Source organism: Ursus americanus, chromosome 20 (genome assembly GCF_024610735.1).
Source record: "Ursus americanus isolate L20-20 chromosome 20, mUrsAme1.1.p, whole genome shotgun sequence".
Taxonomy (NCBI): Eukaryota; Metazoa; Chordata; class Mammalia; order Carnivora; family Ursidae; genus Ursus; species Ursus americanus.
Window position 1 is genome coordinate 23,613,912 of NC_142146.1, and position 24,439 is coordinate 23,638,350.

Here is a 24,439-nt window from a genome sequence, read left to right on the forward strand (position 1 = left end):
AAACAGACTTAGGGTATATGCTTCAGTCTACAACTGTCACCACAGGGCATCAGGGTTTCCGAAACACTTGTGATTCAAATTTGCTTAGAATGTCTTGGGAAGCAAGACTAAAATCAAAATTGTCCTGAGCGTCTCAGAATCAGAATTTAACCAGGCTTGGAATACAGCTCAGGGAAACCTAAATAGTTAACCAATACAGAGTTCTGATATTATTAGAATTCTAGGGAGTGAGCCAGGTCAAGTGGGGATCCCTAGGACAGTAACATGTAAGCGGTGTCCTGTCTTTCTTGCTAAATCTTCATTTGTGTTCTCTCAGAGTGCGCATGTAGTTTATGTCATTGGCATACCTCATTTGTCATTTGTTCTAGTCAATTTAAATATGTTATAAATAGATGAAAGTTGCCTTAAAACTGATTTCATCAATTCTTCCTTTAGAATCATCTGCTAGAGATGTAGTGAATCCACCACAACCCTATGAAGAAGTATTTAAGGAAGGAAAGGAAGGACATGATCTGTATATTATTTCTCACAATGATTATCATGTGGGTAAGTGTCTTCCTGTGTAAAATAGGCCTGAGGATATAGGACTCTCAGGTTTGTGAAGAGGAATAAAGGAGATTATGTGCGTAAAGTTCAATGCCTTGCATATAATAAGTGATCAGTAAATAATAACTTATTTATAACATCATAAACCCTGATAGCTAAGAACACATATATTTGGCATTTTGTATAAAATGTAGAAATATATGTATTATTAAAAGGAAAAACATCTAAGAAATGTTACATGTTAGTTTCAGGCTTAAAAAATACTGTTCTTATTCAAATGTCAGGATTATTCTAAGTACTTAGATTGGGTAATGGTCGGTACACAAATTTTTGAATCAGATAGGATAGGTTCAAATCCTTGCTTGAGGATTTACTCTCTTTAGACTTTGGATATTTTATTTATCTTACCATTATCTATTCTTTTTTTTTTTTTTTAAAGATTTTATTTATTTATTTATTTGACACAGAGAGAGAGAGAGAGAGACAGCCAGCGAGAGAGGAAACACAAGCAGGGGGAGTGGGAGAGGAACAAACAGGCTCCCAGTGGAGCAGGGATCCCCATGCAGGGCTTGATCCCAGGACCCTGGGATCATGCCCTGGGCCAAAGGCAGACACTTAAGGACTGAGCCACCCAGGTGCCCCACCATTATCTATTCTAATCTCTTAAATGGGGATAATATACTGTGAGGATTAGGTGAGTGCCTGCAAAATGCTTCCATAGTGCCTGGAACATAGTAGGGGCTCGATTACTATTATTCTTATTGTTAATTATTATTATACTATATGATCTTGTCTAATGTAGCATATTACTAGAACTATTCTATAGCACAACTAAAAGGCATTAGATGTTTACAGTGCTGTGAAATACAACTTAATTGTTGACATGTTGATGCTAAGTGGAATCTTGATGTAATAGAAGACTGGGAATTAGACTCTGATATATGTCCTGAGAAAGCCAATGGGTTGTGTGTTATTGATTCGTGAACTCAATCCTTATTAGCTAGAAGCAAGACTTGCCCTTCACTGCAGTGCAAGGCCCCTCTCATCCTTGCTTTCTCTTACTTCTTTACTTTTTCTCCTCCCTTTCCATCTTCTCACACCATAGCTCCTCTCTGTGCTCTTCCTCCTCATTCTGCTTGTAGCTGGGCCTGTTTCCTATGCTGATTGCTCTACTGTCTGGAATCTGTCGTTTTCTTCTTTCATGGCCATTTCTGCTGCTTCCCCTACACTTGAACACATCCAGTCCTGAGATTATCTCTGCCTTCCCATTCACACTGCTGCTGCTTCCCTTTTCTCTGTCACCAGTCACTAATACCCCATCTACCTCCCTGATTCTCTCCCTCCTTTTCTTCCTCTCCTCCCTCTAGTCCTCCCTTCCCTTATTCTTCCTTATCTCTCTCCCTCTCTTGTGAAAATATTTTATTCATTTTTTGAAAAAGTTTAGCATGTATTGCACAATCAAATCCAATGTCTTTTAATTGTTTTCAAACATATATATATATATATATATATATATATATATATATATATATATATATACATATAGAGACAACCTGTAATTAGATATCTTATATGCATTTAGCAGTTGGAGGAAAATCAGTGTAGATTTTTTTTTATTTTTAGAAGAACTCTAATGGACTATAAAATGACTGACGTTACCTTCATTTGCTGATTTTTATGGAATCCTCATTGGCCTCTTGAAAAGGGACAGAATCCAATCTTTTTAACGTTGTCCTTATTTTTTCTCATAATGAAAGTAGCTTCATTTTTTATTAGAAAAATACATAATACTTGTAGAGAATTTAAATATCTTGATAAAATGGGCTGGGCATCTGGCTGGCTCAGTTGTTAGAGCATGCAACTCTTGCTATCGGGGATGTAAGTTCAAGCCCCACATTGGGGGGCGTCTGGCTGGCTCAGTTGGAAGAGCATGTGACTCTTGATCTCGAGGTCGTGAGTTCGAGCCCTACATTGGGGGTAGAGTTTACTTAAATAAATATTAAAGCAAATACACATGCACACATACATACATACATACATACATACATACTAATTTCAAAAAAAAATAAAGAGAAAGTAAATGTAACATGGAAATCCCATTAGCCAGAGATAACTATAGTTGATATATTGAATATCTTGCTAACCTGCATGCACTAAGCCATCTATCTTTAGTTAAATGGGATAATGTTCTCCATGCTTTTGGAGAACCTGCTATATACATTAAAGGTTTTTTATTTAAAATACTATGTGAAGGGCACCATTCAATAACAATAAATATGTAACATCTTTTAAATACACTTAATTTTAGTCATTATAAGTAATACATATTTCTTTTATAAAATACAAAGAAAATCTGTCATAATTCCCAGTCTTCATAGGTGATACTTTCATAGATGCCTTTCTTTGTGTGTTCATATATGAGTATATACACGTGTTTTTCCCCACTATATATACATTGTTCTATTTGCTTCCCCCCCCATTTAATGAAATACCTTAGTTGCCTTTTCATGTCAGTATCTATATTGTATTTTTCAGTATTACAAAATACATTGCCTATATATCTTTGTTAATGTGATTTTTTTTAGGATACATTCCTAGATTTATGAGCATTCGAAATATTTACTCTTAGAGCCAAACCACCCACCTGAATAGCTGCCCCAATTTGCCCTTAGACCCAGAGTATATTAGAATTTCCATTTTCCCACATCCTCCTTAATAGTGAGCTTTGCCAGTCTTCTTTATTTTTACCTAACTGAGAGACAAATTATGATTTCACATTATTGTTTTTATTTACATTGTTAGGGTTACTAGTGAGGCTGAATCTCCATCGTTTCTTAACCTTTTAGTTGATCTCTAGTTTTAGTCTTACTTTTCTTATCCAGATATAAAAAACTAACACCATATCATGACTTGAAAAAAGTACAGTATTAGATCTTAAATATAAAGCCCTCCCTTTGGGTTCTCAGGCTTCAGTTTCTAATATGAGATTAAGTGATTATAATGAAATGGGAGGGTTGCAGTGTTCTGATGATCTCCCCAAATCTTGGTGAGAGCAAGTACAAAACACCAGCCTCTCAGATCTTAGCACCGTGGAAGGGACAGCTGGGGTCCCAAAGCATTGCAGTACCTCCCCCGATCTTCAGGATTTCTGTAACATTAATGGGGCCTGCATTTTTCATCATTTACGTGTCTCTCCTACATCATTTCCCTACTTACTTATCAAGTATTAACACAGGAACTCTTGTCCGACCAGTCTCGCAGCTCACATGGAAGAATGCTTGTCCTCTGTAGCCAAATCTGTGCAATCCTGGCACTGTTACAATTCCATTTAGTTCCCACTCTCATTTTCATTGTCAGTGAGAGCATAATGTGCTTCTGGCGAGATAAGGTTATTTGTGTTGCTTCCTCTTTTTTTCACAGGAGAAGCAAAGAACCGAAAGTATAACCCATCAAGTTTCCATAGGTTTAACTTGTATGGGGTCCCAACACCACATTTTAATGATGGAAGAGCCATGGCAAAAACTTTATATTGGCTCCATGAGCTACAAATGTAAGTTTAATTATATTGGGTCCTGAAACAGGTATTAGATATATGGCACATGGACTTAAAGAAGAGCTGTTGATTAAACATAAAATTAATAGGAAAAGATATGCCGTGATATGTCTTCCAAACTGTCCAGTTCCTCCAGAGATAACCATGATACTGTGTGTGTGTGTCATTCTAACTTACTTCATGCCTTTACAAATAGCAGATCTGAAGATATATGTGCATGTTTTTAATCTATATAATCAACCCTATTCATGTTTTTGACTTTTCCTTTTTTTTTTAAAAAAAAAAAAGATTAATTTATTTATTTTAGAGGGGCTGGGCAGAGGGAGAGGGGGAGAGAAACCCAAGCAGACTCTGCTGAGCACAGAGCCCGATGTGAGGCTCGACATGGGGCTTGATCTCATGACCCCGAGATCATGGTCCCCAAGATCACAACCTGAGCTGAAACCAAAAGTCAGATGCTTAACCCACTGTGCCACCCAGGCACCCCAACCCTATACATGTTTCTTAAAGATATGGGCTTTCAGATCTCTATAAGACAATCTTATCACATATAATTGTACTGTCATTTATCATTCAGTTTTTTAGTTATTTGGGCACCTGAGTATCTGACTTAACTTTTGTAAACTGTGACCTCTTTATGCCTTAATTCTATATATGACTACTTGCCTAGAAAATTAAAGTTCTTTAATTTTTCATTTTCTGTGTTATATTTTATATATAAGCCAACACTTAAGCATTGGGAGATTACTAATAAAAATTCATATTTCCTACTACGCTTAAAAAATCAGAAGATTGGAAATATTGAAGTAGTGGCTTGAATGGTACCCCCTCCCAAGACATGTCTTTGTTCTAATTCCTAGAACCTATGAATGTTAACCTTATGTGAGAAGAGGGTCTGTGTAAGTGTAATTAGCAATCTTGAGATGTAGAGGTCATTTTGGATTATCTGTGTGGGCCCTAAATCCAATGATAAGTGTCCTTATAAAGGAAGGCAGAGGGAGATTTGAGACAGAAGAGAAAAGATGACAAATAAAGAAGAGGTGATATAAACATGGAGATTGGAGTGATACAGCCTCAAGCCAAGAAAGGCCAAAAAGAATGCCAATAGCCTCCAAATGTTGGAAGAGGCAATGAATAGATTCTCCCTAGAGCCTTTGGAAAGAATACAGCCTTGCTGAAGCTTCGACTTCTGACTCTTGGCCTTCAGAATTGTGGGAGAATGTTTTTGTTGTTTAAAGTCACCAGTTTGTGGGAATTTCTTGCAGCAACCACAGGAAACTAATACATTGTGCTTGCATTTCTACACATCAATACTGGGAGTGGATTTGTTTTGCCCTCTGCCCTCTTTAAAGGAGATGCTGGCTATCCAAGTCTCCATGGGTCTCAGTGAGCACATTAAGTTTGCATTCCCACAGATACCCAAACTGCCTGGCTCATCCGTCTGTCTGGTCCCTGTGATAGGAGCTCCCTGTTACAGAGGCAAAGTGCTAACTGCTTTACATAGTATTAAATTAATCCTACCAATAACTCCACGAGATAGGTGCATTATAATTTTTATCCTGTCCATTTTACAGGTGGAGAAACTGAGGTACACAGAAGTTAAATCATTTACCCAATACTATGCAGCTAGAAGTACTAGGGGTAGGAATAAAACCCACGCAGTGTGGCTGCCCCTAACCACTATACCAGGTTTATTGGCACTGGATTCTGTGATCACAGGCCTGAAATAGCAATTTCCATTCCTCTTCTACTTTTTTATTATATGAGTTTCCGATACTTGAATTATTCAAAAACAATAATGGTAAAACACAAACACCAAATGAGTTTTTGTAATATTCTATTAAACCCTTAAGAGTTTTCTTTGGACTACCAAAGAAGAGCCCATATAACAAATATTTGTTAACTGATTAATATTAAAGCAGTTAAACTATATATAAAGGAAAACATGAAAAAATGATTTAAATATTATTTAAATATTTAAGGATTATAGATATATATATTTAAATATAATACAGAAACAAATGCTTAGAGGTGATGACAAAATATGGTTTATCCATTTTTGAAAGCTTAGAAATATAAACCTGCTATAAATCTATAAAAGATCTGAAATAAACACATTAATAACAACAATGCGGTCCTTTTTTCAAATAAATTTTATTTATTTGACAGAGAGAGAGCACACAAGCCGGGGGAACAGTAGGCAGAGGGAGAGGGAGAAGCAGGGCCCCCGCTGAGCAGGGAGCTGGATGCGGGACTCCATCCCAGGACCCTGGGATCATGACCTGAGCTGAAGGCAGACACTTAACTGACTGAGCCACCCAGGCAGCCTGACAATGTGGTCCTTAAGAACATCCTAAGAGCAGAACCTTTAGGTTATTAACAAGGACATATTTATGAATGATTTGGTGGGATAGTCATGGAAAAATTCACTGAGTACACCCAAAACTAATACAATGTTATATGCCAATTATATCTAAATTTAAAAAATACACTGAATTTGTCAAAGGAGGTAATATGCAGGGTTCATTTTCATCTAACTTGTTTCTACCCCCAAGGAAACACTGTTTATGGTACAATGCTTTATTTGATCATACTTCGCATATTTCAAAACTTAATTATTGCTAAAGCAATAATTCTTCATTGCTTTCGTTTGCTGGATTTTAAAAAGAACTCACTGGGGCACCTGGGTGGCTCAGTGAGTTGAGGGTCTGACTCTTTGTTTTGGCTCAGGTCATAATCTCAGGGTTGTGAGATCAGGTCATGACTTCAGGGTCATGGGATTGAGCCCCACGATGGGCTCTAGGCTCTGGCCTCTGCACTCAGTGTGAAACCATTTGAGATTCTCTCTCTCTTTCCCTCTCCCTCTGCCCTTCCCCTCCCCCCCTGAAATAAATAAAATCTTAAAAAAAAAAACCCAACAACTCACTGTTTCATTCTTCAGTGTGATTTCTATTATAATTTTGGAATTAAATATGTTTACATTTTAAGGTATCTCAATTTTATATTTTAATGTAAACTTGGTTTACACTCAACTTTTAAGGGGTCTATTTCTGTCAAGCTACCTCTATCTATATTCTGTTTATGACCTTTGGTTTGAAGAATCAGTTAGAATCTTCCTGTGATAGGTGAGTGTGTGTGTTTAAATGAAGAAATTCACACGAAAGCCTCTATTTCAAGTTGTTTAGTGAACACTGTAAGAGTGTGCAATGATGTTGCAGTTATGGATGTTTCGACACCCATGACTGCTTACAGATACTTCCTAGTTCTCCGAGAAACATAATCCAGGCACTTTTACGGCAAAAGGAGTAGGCTCTGTGACTTAACAATCCTTACCCATTTCATCCCTGCATGTTCCTAATTATGCCCTTTGGAGCTGGTTTTTAGAATGTCAACTTTATTCGTTCAAATTATGGCCCTTAAACTGCCATTGATTTATTCTTACTATACCCATATTGTTCTTTTTTTCCCGTTTTTGAACTAATGGGAAGTAAATGAAGACAGAAGAGATGAATTACTTTATATTTCATCTTTTGTTTCTCCACAGAGTGTCACTCTTCTCCAGAAATTTATTCAGCTCAGCATTTCTATAGTACAGGAAATAGTTTTAAAAGCAAATGGAGTTTAAGAATTAAATGTTCATTGTTTTTAGTCTTAACAAAACAATAGAGAATTTATTAACTTTAATGTTATTAAATAGCAGTGTTGTAATTTTCCAGTTCTCAAAAGAAACCTTGTTCATTTAATCACAGTGATAGAAGTAATGAAATTATGGTACAGAAAATTGGCAAAATAAAATCACCCATAATCCTGTCACCAAAATTCAACCATTATTATCTTTTTAATGTATTTCTTTCTAGTGTAGCTTCCTGTGTAAATGTTTGCATATTTTTATTCAGAGTGCAATCCTATTTTATATACTGCTTTTTTACTTAACATAAAATAATTATATATTGTGTATTCTTAATAACCAACATTTAAAATGCATGCCAAGTGTATTCTTGTTAATGTGACATAATTTAATTGCCCTCCATGATCAAGCATTTATCTTCTTTTTTTTTCCTTTGTAGTCATTGAGGCTACATTTTTATATCTATAACTTTCCCACATTTTAAATTATTGTGTGGATTATCTTCCTAGGATTGGTTCCCAGACATAGATGAAAGGGAATGACCTTTTTTTTTTTTAAAGATTTTATTTATTTATTTGACAGAGATAGAGACAGCCAGCGAGAGAGGGAACACAAGCAGGGGGAGTGGGAGAGGAAGAAGCAGGCTCTCAGCAGAGGAGCCTGATGTGGGGCTCGATCCCATAACGCCGGGAGCAGGCCCTGAGCCGAAGGCAGACGCTTAACTGCTGTGCCACCCAGGCGCCCCGGGAATGACCATTTTTATGCTTTTTGAATCTTATTACTAAATTAGTTCCAAAAGGACTATAGAAATTTGCAGCAGCAGTCTATCAATTGTTTTACCGTACGTTGTGCCCGTGTTAGGTATTCTCTCTTTCTGTCGGTCTCTCTATTTGCTTATGCACTGTGTTCAAAGTGCCACTTTGTTGTTCTTTTATTATGGATTTATTACTGGAGGGGATCATAATTTCTCCATATGTTTGCTTACTAGATGTGAATTATCTGTTTATATCCTTTGGTTATTTATTTATTTGGTGCCTAATTTTCTTTTAGAAATTTTTGTAGTCGCATTTATGATAATGATATTAACACCTTGGTTTTGTTTCCTGAAAAAAGTTTAAATCTGCTTGTCTTATTCTTTAGACAAAATTTTATATTCTATTACAAACTTATCTTTATAATAGAATCTAAATGATAGAAGAATGAACATATACAGCTTTTTTTTAGCATATAACTTCTTGAAACTCTGTGTAGTGTTTTGATGGCCCAAATGATACTATGGTATTCCAAGGGGTACCTGGGTGGCTCAGTTTCTGACTTTTGATTTCAGCTCAGGTCATGATCCAGGGTCTTGAGATCAAGCCCCGTGTAGGGCTCCACCCTGGATATGGAGCCTGCTTAAGATATTCTCTCTTTCTGCCCCTCCCCTCCCCACTGGTACGCTCTCTCTTAAAAAAAAAAAAAAAAGAAAAAGAAAAAACAGAACAAATAACACTGTGGTATTCCTCATTGTATGTGTATTTGGCAGCCAAGAATACTTAGGTAATAGAGATGCTTGACAGTTTTCTAACTTTACAGGAATAGAGGAGCTAAGATCGTATCCAAGAGAGTCGATGATTTCAAAGAAAAGTTTCAACATAAACTTGGAAAAGTTTTAGATCCGTAAGTTAATAATTAACTTTGAATTGATAGTGTCTTTGGATGGAATTTAAAAAGTACTCTTGTGGTAAATGTTGGTTTGTTTTCTATTAGATTCTATCCATTAAGTAAGAAAGTCTTCCTTTTGTGTTAATCAGGGAACTCTCTTAGCTTCTGTAGGGCCTGGGGTTCTAGGAAAGTGCTGAGTCCTCTGAGATGAAGAGGGCATTCAGAGACGAGGGAGAATTTTATGTGAAGCTTTATTTCTGGGACATTAGAAATTTAATTTATCATGTTACATTTTTTTTTCCTCTTTCTTCCCTGTCTCTGTCTGTCTGCCTGTCTGTCTCTACTTCCATATTCTGCTTTGAGTATGTTCTTAATTTTCTTTTTAAATGTGGGCTACCGAAAGCCGGGGAAAGTGTTTAATCGTTGCCTGTGTAAGTGGAAGATTAGACAGAAGATCGGCTGGAGAACTTCTGTTTGATCTTCATCGTTTGGTTATAGGAGAAATACAGGCTATTAAAAACATATGGCAAGCATATTTTAAATTCCAGAGATGCCATGTGGTGAGTATTTTAACTAAAGGATATCTTTTCTTTGATAGCATTGCAGAAACAATGAATGTTCCCCCAGACCACACATTTGGTGCTTGTCTCCGTGCTGAGGAGTATGGTAAATATACAAACTTTCTCCTTAAAAAACAACAACATCCTTACAAAGTGATGTGGTTAAATTCACCATCTCCTTCTTTCAAACTTCTAATTTCAAAGGTCTAAAATATTACATTAACATTAATGAACAATTTGTAGCACAAAAAAGAAAAAAATGTTCATATTATGTTTGAAATAGGTACAGTTGAAGAGCCTTTGTGAATGAATACCTTAAGTGTAGACAAGGCTCAGAAGTTTATTTCGAAAATAAATATGGCCTGTATTAAATAAGCCAAGGTGATTTGAGGCAGCTTGCTAATGAATTCCAGCATTGTAGTAGGCCCTTGTTACTCAGAACGTGGTCTGCAGACCGTCAGTGTTGATGTCCCCTGCAAGTTTCTTAGCAATGCAGAATCTCAGGCTCCGCCCCAGACCTACCGAAACTGAAACTGCATTTTACGATATTCCCAGAGTAATTGTAAGCACATTCAAGTTTGAGAAACCACTGTACTCTTCAATCACATAATTAGGAACCACAGTCTTCCCACTTCCATAAAGTGGCAGAAGAAACTTGCCAGGATTTTGTGTTTATTTCTAAGCAATCTATACGGTAGACATCCAAAGGGAAGACTATGATAGAGCATATCAGGATTGAGCTGTATATCAGTGGTTTTCAAAGTATAGTCTGTAGTTTACCTGCCTTAAAATCACCCAGGGAATTTATTAAATATGCAGGTTCCTGGGACCTGTGCCCAGACATTCTGATCCAGTGGGCTCTTAGGTACACGAAGGTTTAAAAACTGCTACTGAAAATATTTTAGCTAAAGCCCCCTCATTGACAATATATATATTTATTGGACTTATGAAATAGTGTTTTAGAATATCATTAATTGCATTAATTAGGAAATTATATTTCAGTTCTGTTTTTAGATGAACTGTTAACATGTTTAATGTATGCCTGTACATTTTAGAGGCTCTTCCTACCTGTAAGAGTGGTTAAGAGATGATTTAGGAAATCCATCAATTGGCCTGAAAAATAAATAGGTAATCGTGGTAAATTCTGCTTACTTGAGGGCAGGCTTCATGCTGGCGGGTGCTCTGTCTTGCTGTCTGTTGGATCCTCAGGGTCTAGCACACAGTACATTTTTCACAAATATTTATAGCATGAATTGGTGAATCTAACACATAGTTTATCATTTTGACAATTTGACAACATTGACAAATTTCCTAATAGTTGATCGAAGTTATCACTACAAATTGAATGAGATAGTATTACAAAATGGAAAGGAAAGACACTGACATTAATAATTTTTAAAATATGTAAGTATCAGTACCAGCATTGGTCCTGCGTAGTTTAACTGTGAAAAGGGACTCTAAGTCCTCTTTGGACCTTTCCTGGAGTTTATGGATAGATGCAGATTAACTCTAGGTTCTCACCTTTTGTGGTGATTATTGGGGTCAACTAATAGCATTTATTCTGCAGAAAGCTCCTGCTTCTAGAAACATATTGATTTCTCTGCTGGGCCTGGATTTCTCTTTTACACTCACTTATGGAAATAAAGGCAGCAGTACAAAGAATGTCTCCTCCCTAAGGCCTGGAGTTATTGGTTATGTTAAGACACCTCCAAGAAGAGCGTAAGGGCTGTGGCCAGTTCCAAGAATGCACCAGAGCAGAGGCAAGGTAAAGGAAAATCCAAGACTGGTGGACAGTGCTGCCTAATGGGAACTGGTTGCTTGCTTGGCTTTTCTGACAGCCATGGTATGATAGCTAGGTCATCGGTCTCCCGGGGCTCCTGATTTTAGCTCTATAGAGATGACTCGAGTAATTGCAAGGGATTTGACATGAGCTTCATACATATTCTTTCAGGGCCAAGCCAGAAGAAGATATCAGCATACATTTTACTCGACAGGAGTTACATCTAGTGGGATTATGGTGGGAAAACCATGTGGAGTTGAAAAAACAATCATTCAAGTAGTTATTTTTGCATGTTAATAGAGAGGGAAGGCTTCTGAAGATAAAAACTCAAGCAAGAGCCATCCTGTGAAAGTAGGAAGATCTCCATTATACACAGTAGCCACCCACAGTGTTTATATCAGAGGCAGGAATGTGGAGGACGGGAGGAAGCCATGCTTACTTGCCAAAAATCACTCTCACTGTCTTGATTTCCTCTCACAGAGCCTTACTTGTGTTTTGCCCACTTTAGGATGATCTGATGGTAGCTGATTCCGTTTCAGATGATTTACCCAGTTCCTGGAACCAGGATTAGTTGTGGGCTTCTCACCCCTATCTACCCCTAAAAATGTGACTTTTATCAGGATATGTGGGATTAACTCCTGATTTTATAATAAATAAAAATCTTAGAGGCGCAATGAGTATCTATTAAAAGACTCTCTTGACAGAGCCTAATATAGGGTGTTATACAGAGTAGGTATAAATATTAGTTGCTGTGAACTGCAACAAATGTAGTGATTGAAATTATTCCATCTAGGATATCATAGCCAACTGCCAACATGATCCTGCCCCAAGAAAGCAGGAAAGAGGAGGGGTGTAGGCTAGGGGAAAATGAACGGAGGCAAAAGGGGGCTTCAGAGGGGAGGGGGGTGGGGGAATGGGATCGACTGGTGATGGGTAATAAGGAGGGCACGTATTGCATGGTGCACTGGGTGTTATACATAACTAATGAATCATCAAACTTTACATCAGAAACCAGGGATGTACTGTATGGTGACTAATATAATATAATAAAAAAAACATAAAAAAAAAGGTTCCTTCTTGTGACAACCACCACGCCATCGCATTTAAAGCAACATGGTCAACTCTAGTCTGATCTCTGTCACCAGTAACATCCAAGGAATGTTTCCCAAAAGGGAGTGGCAAGGAATGCTTATAGGCAGTGTGTATGTTTGTACTTTCTTTGTGTCATAATCTGGGGAAGTTCCTTTAAGTCATGAATGATAAATGGAAGCAAGGGGCACATGGGGGGGGGGATGTAGCAGGTGGATTGAAGAGTTTATTACTTCCAGATAACTGAGGCGGTTGTGGGTCAGGACTCAGTTAATAGAATTGTGGATGAGGGTTGGCATGCAGGTGGTTGTATTGGGAAGCAGGGCTGAGAAATGGGAACTTGATATGCATACTGGAGGCAGACTGTAAATTCATATTAGAAGGGAGTAGGGTATTTGAGTTCAATTTTTACAAGGGATCGCAGAGCTTTAGTCAACTTCAAGGCATATAGAATGGCCCCCACGTGGACTCTGCCCTAGCTTGCAGATCCTCAGCATTGTAGACAAATGTCTGCAAAGAGGCAGAGAGGCAAGGGCTTCAAGTAGTAGGAAAGACAGCCATGTGGGGCTGATGATTCCCGCTACCCCCCCCACCCCCGCCGCCCAGATTCATTTTGTCAGAACTTTTTCATTGAGCAGAGGAGTCACATAAAACAGAAGTATTCAGTTTTATCAATTACTTTATGTACTTTTTTATACCCAAGGGTTTTCTGTCATGCTGCATAATAGTGTCAGAGTTAGGTGTGGGTTTTTTATTTATTTTTTTCATTCACAGCCTTTGCTAGATTTCTCTTTTTTAGGATGGGAATAATATAAACAGACTTTAAATTCAGCTAAAAGACTGCTCCCACTCTCTTTAATAGGAGCTGGTGATCTCATCCATAACAGACTTCCGGGTGAATATCTTCGGGGCAAGGACAGACAGAGAGCCCTGATTGCAGCAGTGCGACATCACTTGAAGAAAGCTAACTACCAGAACTTTGACACTTTGCTGGCAGCTTTCAGGCACTATGATAAGGCCAGTATTTGAATGGAGTTTTTTGGACTATGTGTGGCTTACAGATCCTGGCAGGGTGGTATAGATCAGGGGTCAGCAGAGTATGGTCTGTGGGTCAAATCCAGCCCACCACCTGTCTTTGTAAATAATTTTACATGACAAATTAAGTATTTTCTGTGGCTGCTTTTGCACTACAAATGCAGAGACTGAATGGCCTGCAAAAACCAAAAATATTTACTTTTTTGGCCCTTGATGATAAAAGTTTGCTGACCCCTGGAATAATTCAGTAGTTGCCAAAGTGTGGTCCTTTTATCACCACCAGGGTTACTTGGGAACCTGTTAGAAATGTGCAATCTAAGTCCCACTTACTGAATTAGGAACTCCAGCTTGGGGCCTAGCAGTTGTGTTTTAACAAGTTCTGCAGGTGATTCTGATATAATTTGAGAACCACTGTGGCAGATTAAACTGTAGTGTGCTGGGAGCAAGGGGTGGGGGTTGGGCATCGTAGATCCCCAGGAAAGACTCCTCGGTCTAGGCCATCTATACCTAAAGCTGAGTATGTACACACAATGCTGTCGATCTGGGTCCAAGTCAAGCTTGGACCTGCTGCTCCCCTGGGTGAGCAGGGTATGGTTTCAGTTTTGGGAGTGTAAGGTTATTCCATTTTCAACCTACTGAAAATTGTGTCCTTTCATAAAGTTAGCTCAGTCTAGGCCTGCATAATTACCTCACACCATTTTAGGCCATTACAGGGTTGCTTTCACCAAGCTGCACTGCCTTTTTATACTAAGGTGCACTATTGTACAAACCTCTTGTGAAACATTGCTGTTATTTATTTTTTTCACATGTATCCTTTTTGTAAAGAAACCCAGTCTTTCTAAAGGAAATAATTGTGCTTCATTTATGTATCTGGTTTGTTTTTACCTCCTAAGAAGCATGAATTTTGTACTAATTGTGAATACTTTTTGACTTGGCCACCAGGAAGCTCAGAGCCAATTCAACAAAACACATCTAGTTTGCGAATGTGATCCTATAGCATACGTTTTGTGTGCTCTTTTTATTCCACATTTCTTCTTCTTTTATTTCATCTCTATTTTCTCTTTGCCCTGATTTCTTTAATTTTTTGGGCTCTGTTTAATTGTACTTATTTTTCTAGGCAGCCTGAAACTATTTTAGAATGAGTCTAATTTAAACAAATAAAAGCTCATAAATAAACCTGTGATGATGCAGTGTATCATAATCTTGATATGAGAAGGAAAAAAAAGCAGAATAATTTTATCTCAAAAAGAAAAGATAATATTTGTATCTCTCTTCCAACGTTGAGCACAATTTTAGAAAAGTTACACTTCACATTTTTTATCTTAAAAAAAAATCTTGATTACTCATTGGCTTATTCAGTTTAATCCATTCACTTTATTTGTTTTTAGATTAGAGGCCTGTGTGCCTGTATTGTACTGATGAATAAAAAGTGGGTTAAATATCTCATTTAGGTTTTGTACCAATTATGTAGGGACAAACACCAATCAGTCACCCACTACATTTCTCACAAAGTTGTGTTTAAAAAAAATGTAAGTATTCAACTGTTTCTCCGGTTTTTAATAGAGACCAATTGCTATTTACAGGTAATTTAAAAATGAATCTTCAGAATTAAAATATGTAAGCTAAAATAAGTACATTTTAAGCTTTACTCAAATACAAGCATCTTACAAAGATGATAGAGGGGTAAATTTAGATAGCAGTGATATGAATAAGAGAACCGACCACAATACATAGTGCTCTGCTTTTTAAAAATTCATTTTAAATGTAATTATAGGCAAGATGATCATCTTAATAGCTGTTGATTATCTTAGTGAACCACCAGGCATATTCCTTATGATAAAATTAAATTAAGCAGGGAGGAAATTACTGAGAATTATTTAATGTTGATATACCTTTTAAATAGTTAACTTTTAATATGCACAATGCAGTGCTCAGTGTCCTCGAGGAGCTTTTTTTTTCCTGAGAGGGTAATAAGATGTGGGTCTTCTAGTACAGCTGTAGGATAATTTTTGATTATTTGAATTTTCTATTATTGAATGCCCAGATTTACTTTAATGAAAAATACAAAACAAAACAGAACAAATAAGCCATGATTTCCTAAGTGAATCTTCTTGGCTTAGAGGATTAATTCTGTTATTTATTGAACACTCACTGTGCATCAAATATTATTCCAGATAATGTGTAGGCTTTCTACTTAGGAAATTCAAAATCTAGAGGGGAAATAAAAAGACTCATCATGTCCAGAAGTGGTCACAGTAGAGTCCCAGATTTTCAAAATAGACTTATGTTATTCCAATTCCTCTTACTCTTTTTTAAAAAATGTTTTATTTCTTTTTCTTTTTTTCCATCCCCCAGTTACCCCATTCCCCGTCCCCTCCCCTCCAGCAACCCTCAGTTTGTTTCCTATGATTTAGAGTCTCTTATGGTTTGTCTCCCTCTCTGCTTTCATCTTGTTTCATTTTTTCCTCTCTGACCCTATGATCCTCTGTTTCGTTTCTTAAATTCCACATATGAGTGAGATCATATGATAATTGTCTTTCTCTGATTGAAAATTGTTTTTCTCTGACTTATTTCACAGAGCATAATACCTTCTATTTCCATCCACTTTGTTGCAAATGGCAAGATGTCATTTTTTGATGGCTGAGTAATATTCCATTCTTCTTTATCCATTCATCTGTCAATGGACATCTGGGCTTTTTCCATAGTTTGGCTATTGTGGACATTGCTGCTATAAACATTGGGGTGCAGGTGCCCCTTCTCTTCACTACGTCTGTATCTTTGGGGTTAAAACCCAGTAGTGTAATTGCTGGGTTGTAGTATAGCTCTATTTTCAACTTTTTGAGGAACCTCCATACCGTTTTCCAGAGTGACTGCACCAGCTTGCATTCCCACCAACACTGTAAGAGGGTTCCCTTTTCTCCATGTCCTCACCAACATCTGTTGTTTCCCGACTTGTTAATTTTAGCCGTTCTGACTGGTGTGAGGTCGTATCTCATTGTGGTTTTGATTTGTATTTCCCTGATGCTGAGTGATGTGGAGCATTTTTTCATGTGTCTGTTGGCCATTTGTGTGCCTTCTTTGGAGAAATGTCTGTTCATGTCTCCTATCCATTTCTTAACTGGATTATTTGTTCTTTGGGTATTGAGTTTGATAAGTTCTTTATTGATTTTGGATGCTAGCCCTTTATCTGATAAGATAAGTCCCATTTTGTTTTGTCTTTTAGTTTTGTTGACTGTTTCCTTTGCTGTGCAAAAAACTTTTATCTTGATGAAGTCTCAATAGGTCATTTTTGCCTTTGTTTCCCTTGCCTTGGAGACGTGTCTAGTAAGAAGTTGCTGTGGCCAAGGTCACAGAGGTTGCCACCTGTGTTCTCCTCCAGGATTTTGATGGGTTCCTGTCTCACATTTAGGTCTTTCATCCATTTTGAGTCTATTTTTGTGTATGGTGTAAAGAAATGGTCCAGTTTTATGCTTCATGTGGCTATCCAACCACCATTTGTTGAAGAGACTGTCTTTTTTCCATTGGATATTCTTTCCTCCTTTGTCAAAGATTAGTTGACCATAGAGTTGAGGGTCAATTCCTTTTATTCGAATTGTTATCCAGGAAGTAGCTGAGATGAGATTATTCCTTTTTGGAGACAGCTGCATTCAGTGATAAAACTGGTTGTGTGAGCCAGAAGCTGGGGAGGAAGACAGACAATTTTTGAGAAGGTTATTCCAAAGCTCACTCCTACCAGATGGCTGTGGATGGCTGGGTGTAGGAAAGGTTCTTTGAATACCTTGACTAACAGCTCATTGTTAACACTTTGCTGTGAGACACACCATTGTCAGGCAGAAAATGGTCCAGAAAGCAAAACACATGACTCAGATTAATTTCATGGGCCATACTCTCATGCTTGCAACTGGCTGATTGAACTGAAATAGCAATTCCATAGCTTGAAAATGTGTCAACAATATGATGCACCACCAATAGCTTTAGAGGTAACAGAGGTTCAATGTAGTCAATATGCCAGGAGCATGGAGGCAATGTCTTACGTGTGATGTGTCCTCCCTCACCGTGAGACAGATTGGCCAACTTTTGTCAGGAGTCACAAGTATGGCATGTGGTGTGATAGCCTCTGCCTCAGAAAAATGGAGTGCTTTCCTTTGTAATGATTTGTGTGTCACCATGTCTGGTACAACAATGGATCCAGGTAGCAAAGGTGGCAATATGGATGGTTTAGGATCAGTCAGAAGCTTTATTTCAGTCTGAGAATGAGCAGAGAATGGGCCCTTATCATGGGCATCTATATGACTTACCCACATGGTTCAATCAACAGCTATGATTTGTTACCATAGTTTTCAGACTCAGAAAGCAGCATCTTTTTTTTTTTTAAGGATTTTATTTATTTATTTGACAGAGAGAGACAGCCAGCGAGACAGGGAACACAAGCAGGGGGAGTGGGAGAGGAAGAAGCAGGCTCCCAGCGGAGGAGCCTGATGTGGGGCTCGATCCCAGAACGCCGGGATCACGCCCTGAGCGGAAGGCAGACGCCTAACGACTGAGCCACCCAGGCGCCCCAGAAAGCAGCGTCTTTAATCTTCCAGTCTGTAGTTTTCCAAATGGCAAACCAAATAGACAGGCCATTGGTAACAGTCAAAGAGTCAGTAAAAATATGATGGGTTCATCGAGGGGAGTATTGGCCAGAACCATGAGACTAACCTTGAGTAGACTGACTATGCCCATTTTTGATCATTCATAGCTCTCATTAAAAGCCACAGCATTCCAGTGAAGACCACTGGGTTTCAAGTTAGTAAACCAGACCCAGAAGTTCTAAGTGTCAAAATTGTTAGTCATAGAGACCTGAGGCTCAAAGAGGTCATTAGGGTTGTGGGGCTCCAAAGGTACTAGCATCCTCTACATGTGGCTCATTAGTAATACAAGCATGCAAAGCATCAGTACCAGTTATACATTCAGCAGTGGAAGCTACAGAAATAATATATTGCTAGCTTCCTTTCTCCACTTTGAACAAACCCTGCCCTAACCCTACTAGCTGAATGCAGACATCTCCTTCCCCTAGAGACTGGGTAGGATGATGACTTTGGCACCCATATCCAAAGAGGCCATAAAAGTTTGAGACTTTGCCCCTCTGAAATTCAATAGTATATCCAAACAGATGAATGTAGCATTTGATCTCCCTTGGGGACAGGGAGACCTTGGTCCCACATCTAGTCATCTTTCTCCTTAGAGCAGCTAAGGTTGGAGCATGGAGGAGGGGGGGATCAAGGGTGCAGAGGGCATGACTCAGTACAGAGAGTAAGAAACATTTGAGTTTTGGGGCGCCTGGGTGGCACAACAGTTAAGCGTCTGCCTTCGGCTCAGGGCATGATCCTGGCGTTATGGGATTGAGCCCCACATCAGGCTCCTCTGCTATGAGCCTGCTTCTTCCTCTCCCACTCCCCCTGCTTGTGTTCCCTCTCTCGCTGGCTGTCTCTGTCTCTGTTGAATAAATAAATGAAATCTTAAAAAAAAAAAAAAAAAAAAAGAAACATTTGAGTTTTGAGTGGTATGCAGCACAATGAAACAAACCACCAGTGTTTTCAAACCACCCAAGTCGATATATTGGGCAGTGAAGTCATTGTTGGCACCACCTATTTCAGTTTTGAGGACCCCTTGATTCAACTGCCATATCCCACATAGCTTTTCAGCTAGGGCTATGGGGTTTGCATTTTTGGTTGACTCGGGCTTGCAGCAGAGGTTTTTATAAAGGAGTCTACTTTAGTCCAGCACATTTGCATCTCCCTTGTGAAGATAATGTTTTAAATACTCATTCTGTTTCAACGTTAGCATCAGGGATGTTTTCCAGGCCTACAGATCTGACTGCAGGAATTTATCTAGAGATCGTTGGTTCAGTTCCTCATTCTCCAGGGATCACCTTCATCAGCATTTTAAAACTAATCCTGAGCAGAAGAGCTGAATGCTAGTCAATGAGTCATTTATCTTTTCTCTTGGGAGCTTTCTCTGAGAGGGCCAAAGCTTCCTTAATGGCAGCCAGGACCCACTGCAAAAATACTTAGATCTTTTATTATCATCTCCAAATGGGTTTAAGGTTTGATAGGCTCCAGGAGGGGCTGAGGGGGTAAGACATCTCAGCTCTTGCCATTCTTCCTTAACAAGCGTTATGTGGGCACCTGGGTGGCTCAGTTGGTTAGCATCTGCCTCCAGCTCAGGTCACGATCCTAGGGTCCTGGGATGGAGGCCCACATGGCGCTCCCTGCTCATCGGGGAGCCAGTTTCTCTCTTTGCCCCTCTCTTCTGCTCTGCTCTGTCTCACTTTCTCTCTTTCTCAAATAAATAAATACAATCTTAAAAAAACAAAACAACAAGCATTGTGTGTTCAGCCCGTTTATCTCCCATCCAAGCACTAACCAGGCCCGACCCTGCTAAGCTTCCAAGATCAGATGAGACTGGGAGTGTTCAGGGTGGTATGGCCATAGACTACCTCTTTATCTCTGAAGTGAACCAACTAGTTCCAGCCCAAAGCCTTCGTAAACTTCCCTCCTTTCTCACTCAGTGTAGGTGCTCCTGTCTTTAACTGTTTTCTGGAAGAAGGCGGAACTTCCCCTGTTCCCCCTACCAGGATGAATTTTAGTGCTAATTGTTACAGTGGGGCCAGATTGGTAGCATGTCCCTCTTGCCCATAGGAGTGTTAACAACAAGCAGGCAACGGTCTTTGAATCTGCCACCCTCTATTTGGCCTACAACTACTTCCCAATTTCTCCTCATTACCAGGCAACAGAGTGGAGGACCATTTAGTGCTCAGTTGGAACACCAGAGGTGTTAAAAACTTTGAAAGCATGGGAAAATGTAGAAAGCTGTCAAAAGTTCACAATGTTGGTTAAATGAAATGTCAAGCACAAATCATGGTTACACCTGCCCTGCCACAGTGTAAACAGCATGATTTAAAGAAAAAAGTGTTAAAGTAGAATGAACAAAGATTCTGAGCCACACCCCGCTCCAAACAGGGTTGGAATTACTGTGCACATATCAAGTTGACACAGTGAGGATCTTGCTTAATATTTGACTGCTGTTATGTAAAAAATAAGACAAGTTCTTTGAATTTATGTGATAGATCTCTTTTTTCTTAAATGAAATAATAGATGTTGCATACTCTGCTTTTAAAGACGGTGCTTGCTTCATCTTTTTCTGCTCTGTGTCTAACAGAATGGAGATGGGGTGATAGATAAAGCCGAGCTTCGGGAGGCCTGTGAACAGGTCAGCTTGCTCTTAGATGAGAAACTCCTGGACCAGCTATTTGACTACTGTGATGTGGATAATGATGGGCTGATTAACTACCTAGAATTTGCAAATTTTCTTAACTGGAAAGATAAAATGCCTCTTAAAGAGTATGAAGAGAGGGTCATTATTAAAGGTATTTAATTTTTGAAAGTTTGTTGAATTATTAAATGGAATTTTTATATTTTCAGTTTTCTAGGAGCTTGACTCTTGTCAACTTTGATATTTTATATTTAAAAATATGTACATATATACATATCATTTGCTTGTTTATGCATAGAATATTTGTGGAAGGACAGGAAAGAATTTGATGATGTTTAAGGGGAACCAGGTAGCTAAGGGACAGGTTGGCAGCAAAACTCACATTTTGATCTATGTGTTTATGTTTTTTGAATTTGGAACCATGTATTGCTCATTCAAAAGAAAAAAAATTAAAAGCTAGTTTATACTGAAGTCCAAAATATGAAAGACAGTTCCTCAGAAAGCGTTTGAAAACCATTTTCTTTCAGTAATTAGCTCCCCTCCCCCAGGAAAACTCAATAGTAAGATAGAATTTGACGTAAGAAAATTTATTCTTTTAAATTTTGTGAGAGAAAGAACAATCTTTACCTTTATTCAAATATTTTCATGTTTCCACATTGACTTCCTGCATCACTAACTAACTAACTAACTAACTAACTAACTAACTATGCATGTATATATATATGTATAAAATCACAGTGAATATACCATATTTATTTGGCTTTTTAAAATTTAGCTTTCAAATTTCTATGGAATTAAGAAATAGTTTTATGGTAAACTTTTTTATGAACTTCATTTTCAGTTCCTTCATGCTGATGTATGATGAATTACTAAACCATTTCCTCACTCTTTGAAATTTAGGTTATTTCCAGATATTTTAGAAGTAATATCGGTAACGCTATAATGATTATCATCTCTCAAAAATCTTTGTTTCTAATTATATCTCATTTCTTATGAATGTTATTATTGTCCCAGAAGTAACTATATTTTCATTTTGCTTTTGTAAATGATTGTACCACTTTGCAATTTTATCAGCCAAATCTGTGAGGTTTTACTCTAATTTTGCTACCACCGAGGATTATTTTAAACGTTCTTGTAATTTAGTTGTTATTATGTTCACTTTAATGTTCAAATCTTGATTATTAGAGAGGATTAACTTTTTAAAAAGATTGTTTACATTTCTATCTCCTCTGGAATATTTTTCTCTAAAAAATGAAGTTGTTACTGTTTTTACTTTTATTCCTGGGTCATGCCTTTCTGCAAGGCCAAAACCAAATTTGGGGCCTTATTAACAGTGTGATCCCTTATGAGTTTCTGAGATGGTCTTTCTATTCAAGCCACTAGGAAAGTGGAGAATCTTCTTTACCAAATGAAGATTTTATAGAAAACAATTCTACCCTAGTCCTTTCAGAAATACAAAGGGGTGGTAGAGTTTTCTTCTTCTTGGCACAACTCATGAAGTAGTGAGGGAAAGCAGAATCTGTTTTCAAACCAGATCATTTTTCAAATTGTTCCTGGTTTTTGGGTTCTGACTTCCACCAGCTACTTTCAATGGAGTCCTTGAGGTTTTCCATCTTCTGAGACAGTGACCAGTGGTTCAGTCAGAAGGGGCTCAGGAATGTTTTGGCAGGAGTTTTCCTTATATCCAATTATACTTACTGTTGATTTGTAGAGGAAAGGGGTAAGTGTTCTAAGGCAGTGGCTTTCAAACAGTTTTCTGAGACACTGTTTCTCATACTGGTCCAGATTTCTGCTTTTTGGGGGGCACGGGGAGGGGATTAGAGATTTTGGAACACAGGGCCTGAATGTGTTCATGGCAATGATTGGCAGAAGCTGAATGGAGGCTGCAGACTTTACATAGGCATGTCTTTTCTGGTTTGCCACGGTTCCCACCCCTGCCTGATACTGGGGCACCATTTGCCTTTGCAACCCTGAGAGCTCTTCGAGAAATCGAAAGACCACAGCGCCCTCTAGTGCTAGCTGTATTGCTACCAGCTCTGTGAAAAAGATGTGCCAGGAATTTACTCCTAAATTTCAGAATGAGTCAACAAAGCAGATCTTCAAAAGGACAGAGTCTTACAATTTGAGTTTTACCTCATGGTTTTCTTTTATACACCAATATGAAGAGGGTTATTTATATTATCGAATACTGTGGTCTCATTGCCTGTCCAAATGTTGCAATACACGGGGCTCCCCGCCATCATCAGGTATGTGTGGAATTTACAACTCCAAATGTGTCTTCTGCCTCTCCTTGGGACACTACTCTGGAAACAACTCTGGTAATCCCGTAGTTCAAGTTAAATATAAAAATAAACTCTAATTTTTTTTTTAAGGGAAAAATGGGTTCCACATTTTCATTTGGTCTCTCAGATATAAAAAGCTTTATTCTAGAGTAAAGTGGGTGGTGTGGCAAGAAGAAATAGGCCACATTCGGATTTCCTGGTACATGACATTGGCCTGCCCTTGCTCTTCCACGGTGGGGCACTGGCGTCGGTGGAGGGCTTCCCCCAGCCCCGTCTCAGTCTCTGCCAGCAAGGAGAGACTCCCCGGAAAACTGATGTTGTTGCAGAGCAGCGAGCACCAAGTAGTGATTTCCCCCTGTACTTTACCCACCCCCAATTCTTTGCTTAAAGGCAGAAAACCAGATTGTGCAAACCCTGCCGAGGCTAATGTTGAAGAATCTGAACCAACTCTCCTGATAAAGCCAGAAGACATTGTCTTAAAAGAACCAGGGAGCTCAGAAAAGACTCTCCGGACACTACTGAGGCCACGTGATAAAGTTTCTCATCACTATAAGACAACTTCTTCTGAGATCAATGCAGTTGTAGGTGCTCTTCCTTCTACTTGTGAGTATGTCTATTATTTGCTGAGTTTTAAAAGGATCAGCAAACATAGAAGTGTCCTTTGTCTGTCCTTGTATTGTTCCCAGTCTCTATCTTCATTAAGCTGTTTCTCAAAGTGTAGGACCTTTCATTCAGTTCTGTATTTGAACCATCCAGGAGGTCTCAATAAATGTAGGCGGAACTGAACTATTGTTAATGATGACCCAAGTAAAATGATTCTGTCAATATTAATGAAATTGATCTATGATGATCAGAACATTGAATGTTACACAGACTACACCAAGTGTTAGGAGATTCATAAGTCATGTGGTTCTTAGCTCCAAGCAGATTACCTTCAAATATTTGAAGAGCTTTTGCAAAACTATTCTCTGTATCTTCATTCTCCATCCGTTAGTTTTCTAGGGCTGCCATAACAAGTACCACAATCTTACGGTTCCGGAGGCTGAAAGTCTGAGGCCAGGGTGG

At 38.4% G+C, this 24,439-nt stretch overlaps 1 protein-coding gene across 1 annotated transcript in view; it reads left to right on the forward strand.

Annotated features, from left to right (window-relative positions):
- EFHB (EF-hand domain family member B) overlaps positions 1–24,439 on the forward strand; it is a 49,609-nt gene that overhangs the window by 20,949 nt on the left and 4,221 nt on the right. The window contains exons 5-11 of the mRNA XM_045791669.2: positions 436–546; positions 3,967–4,096; positions 9,303–9,386; positions 9,970–10,037; positions 13,663–13,817; positions 21,039–21,246; positions 23,765–23,977. Coding sequence (XP_045647625.2) covers positions 436–546; positions 3,967–4,096; positions 9,303–9,386; positions 9,970–10,037; positions 13,663–13,817; positions 21,039–21,246; positions 23,765–23,977 — 969 coding nt within the window. The remainder of the gene's footprint in view (positions 1–435; positions 547–3,966; positions 4,097–9,302; positions 9,387–9,969; positions 10,038–13,662; positions 13,818–21,038; positions 21,247–23,764; positions 23,978–24,439) is intronic.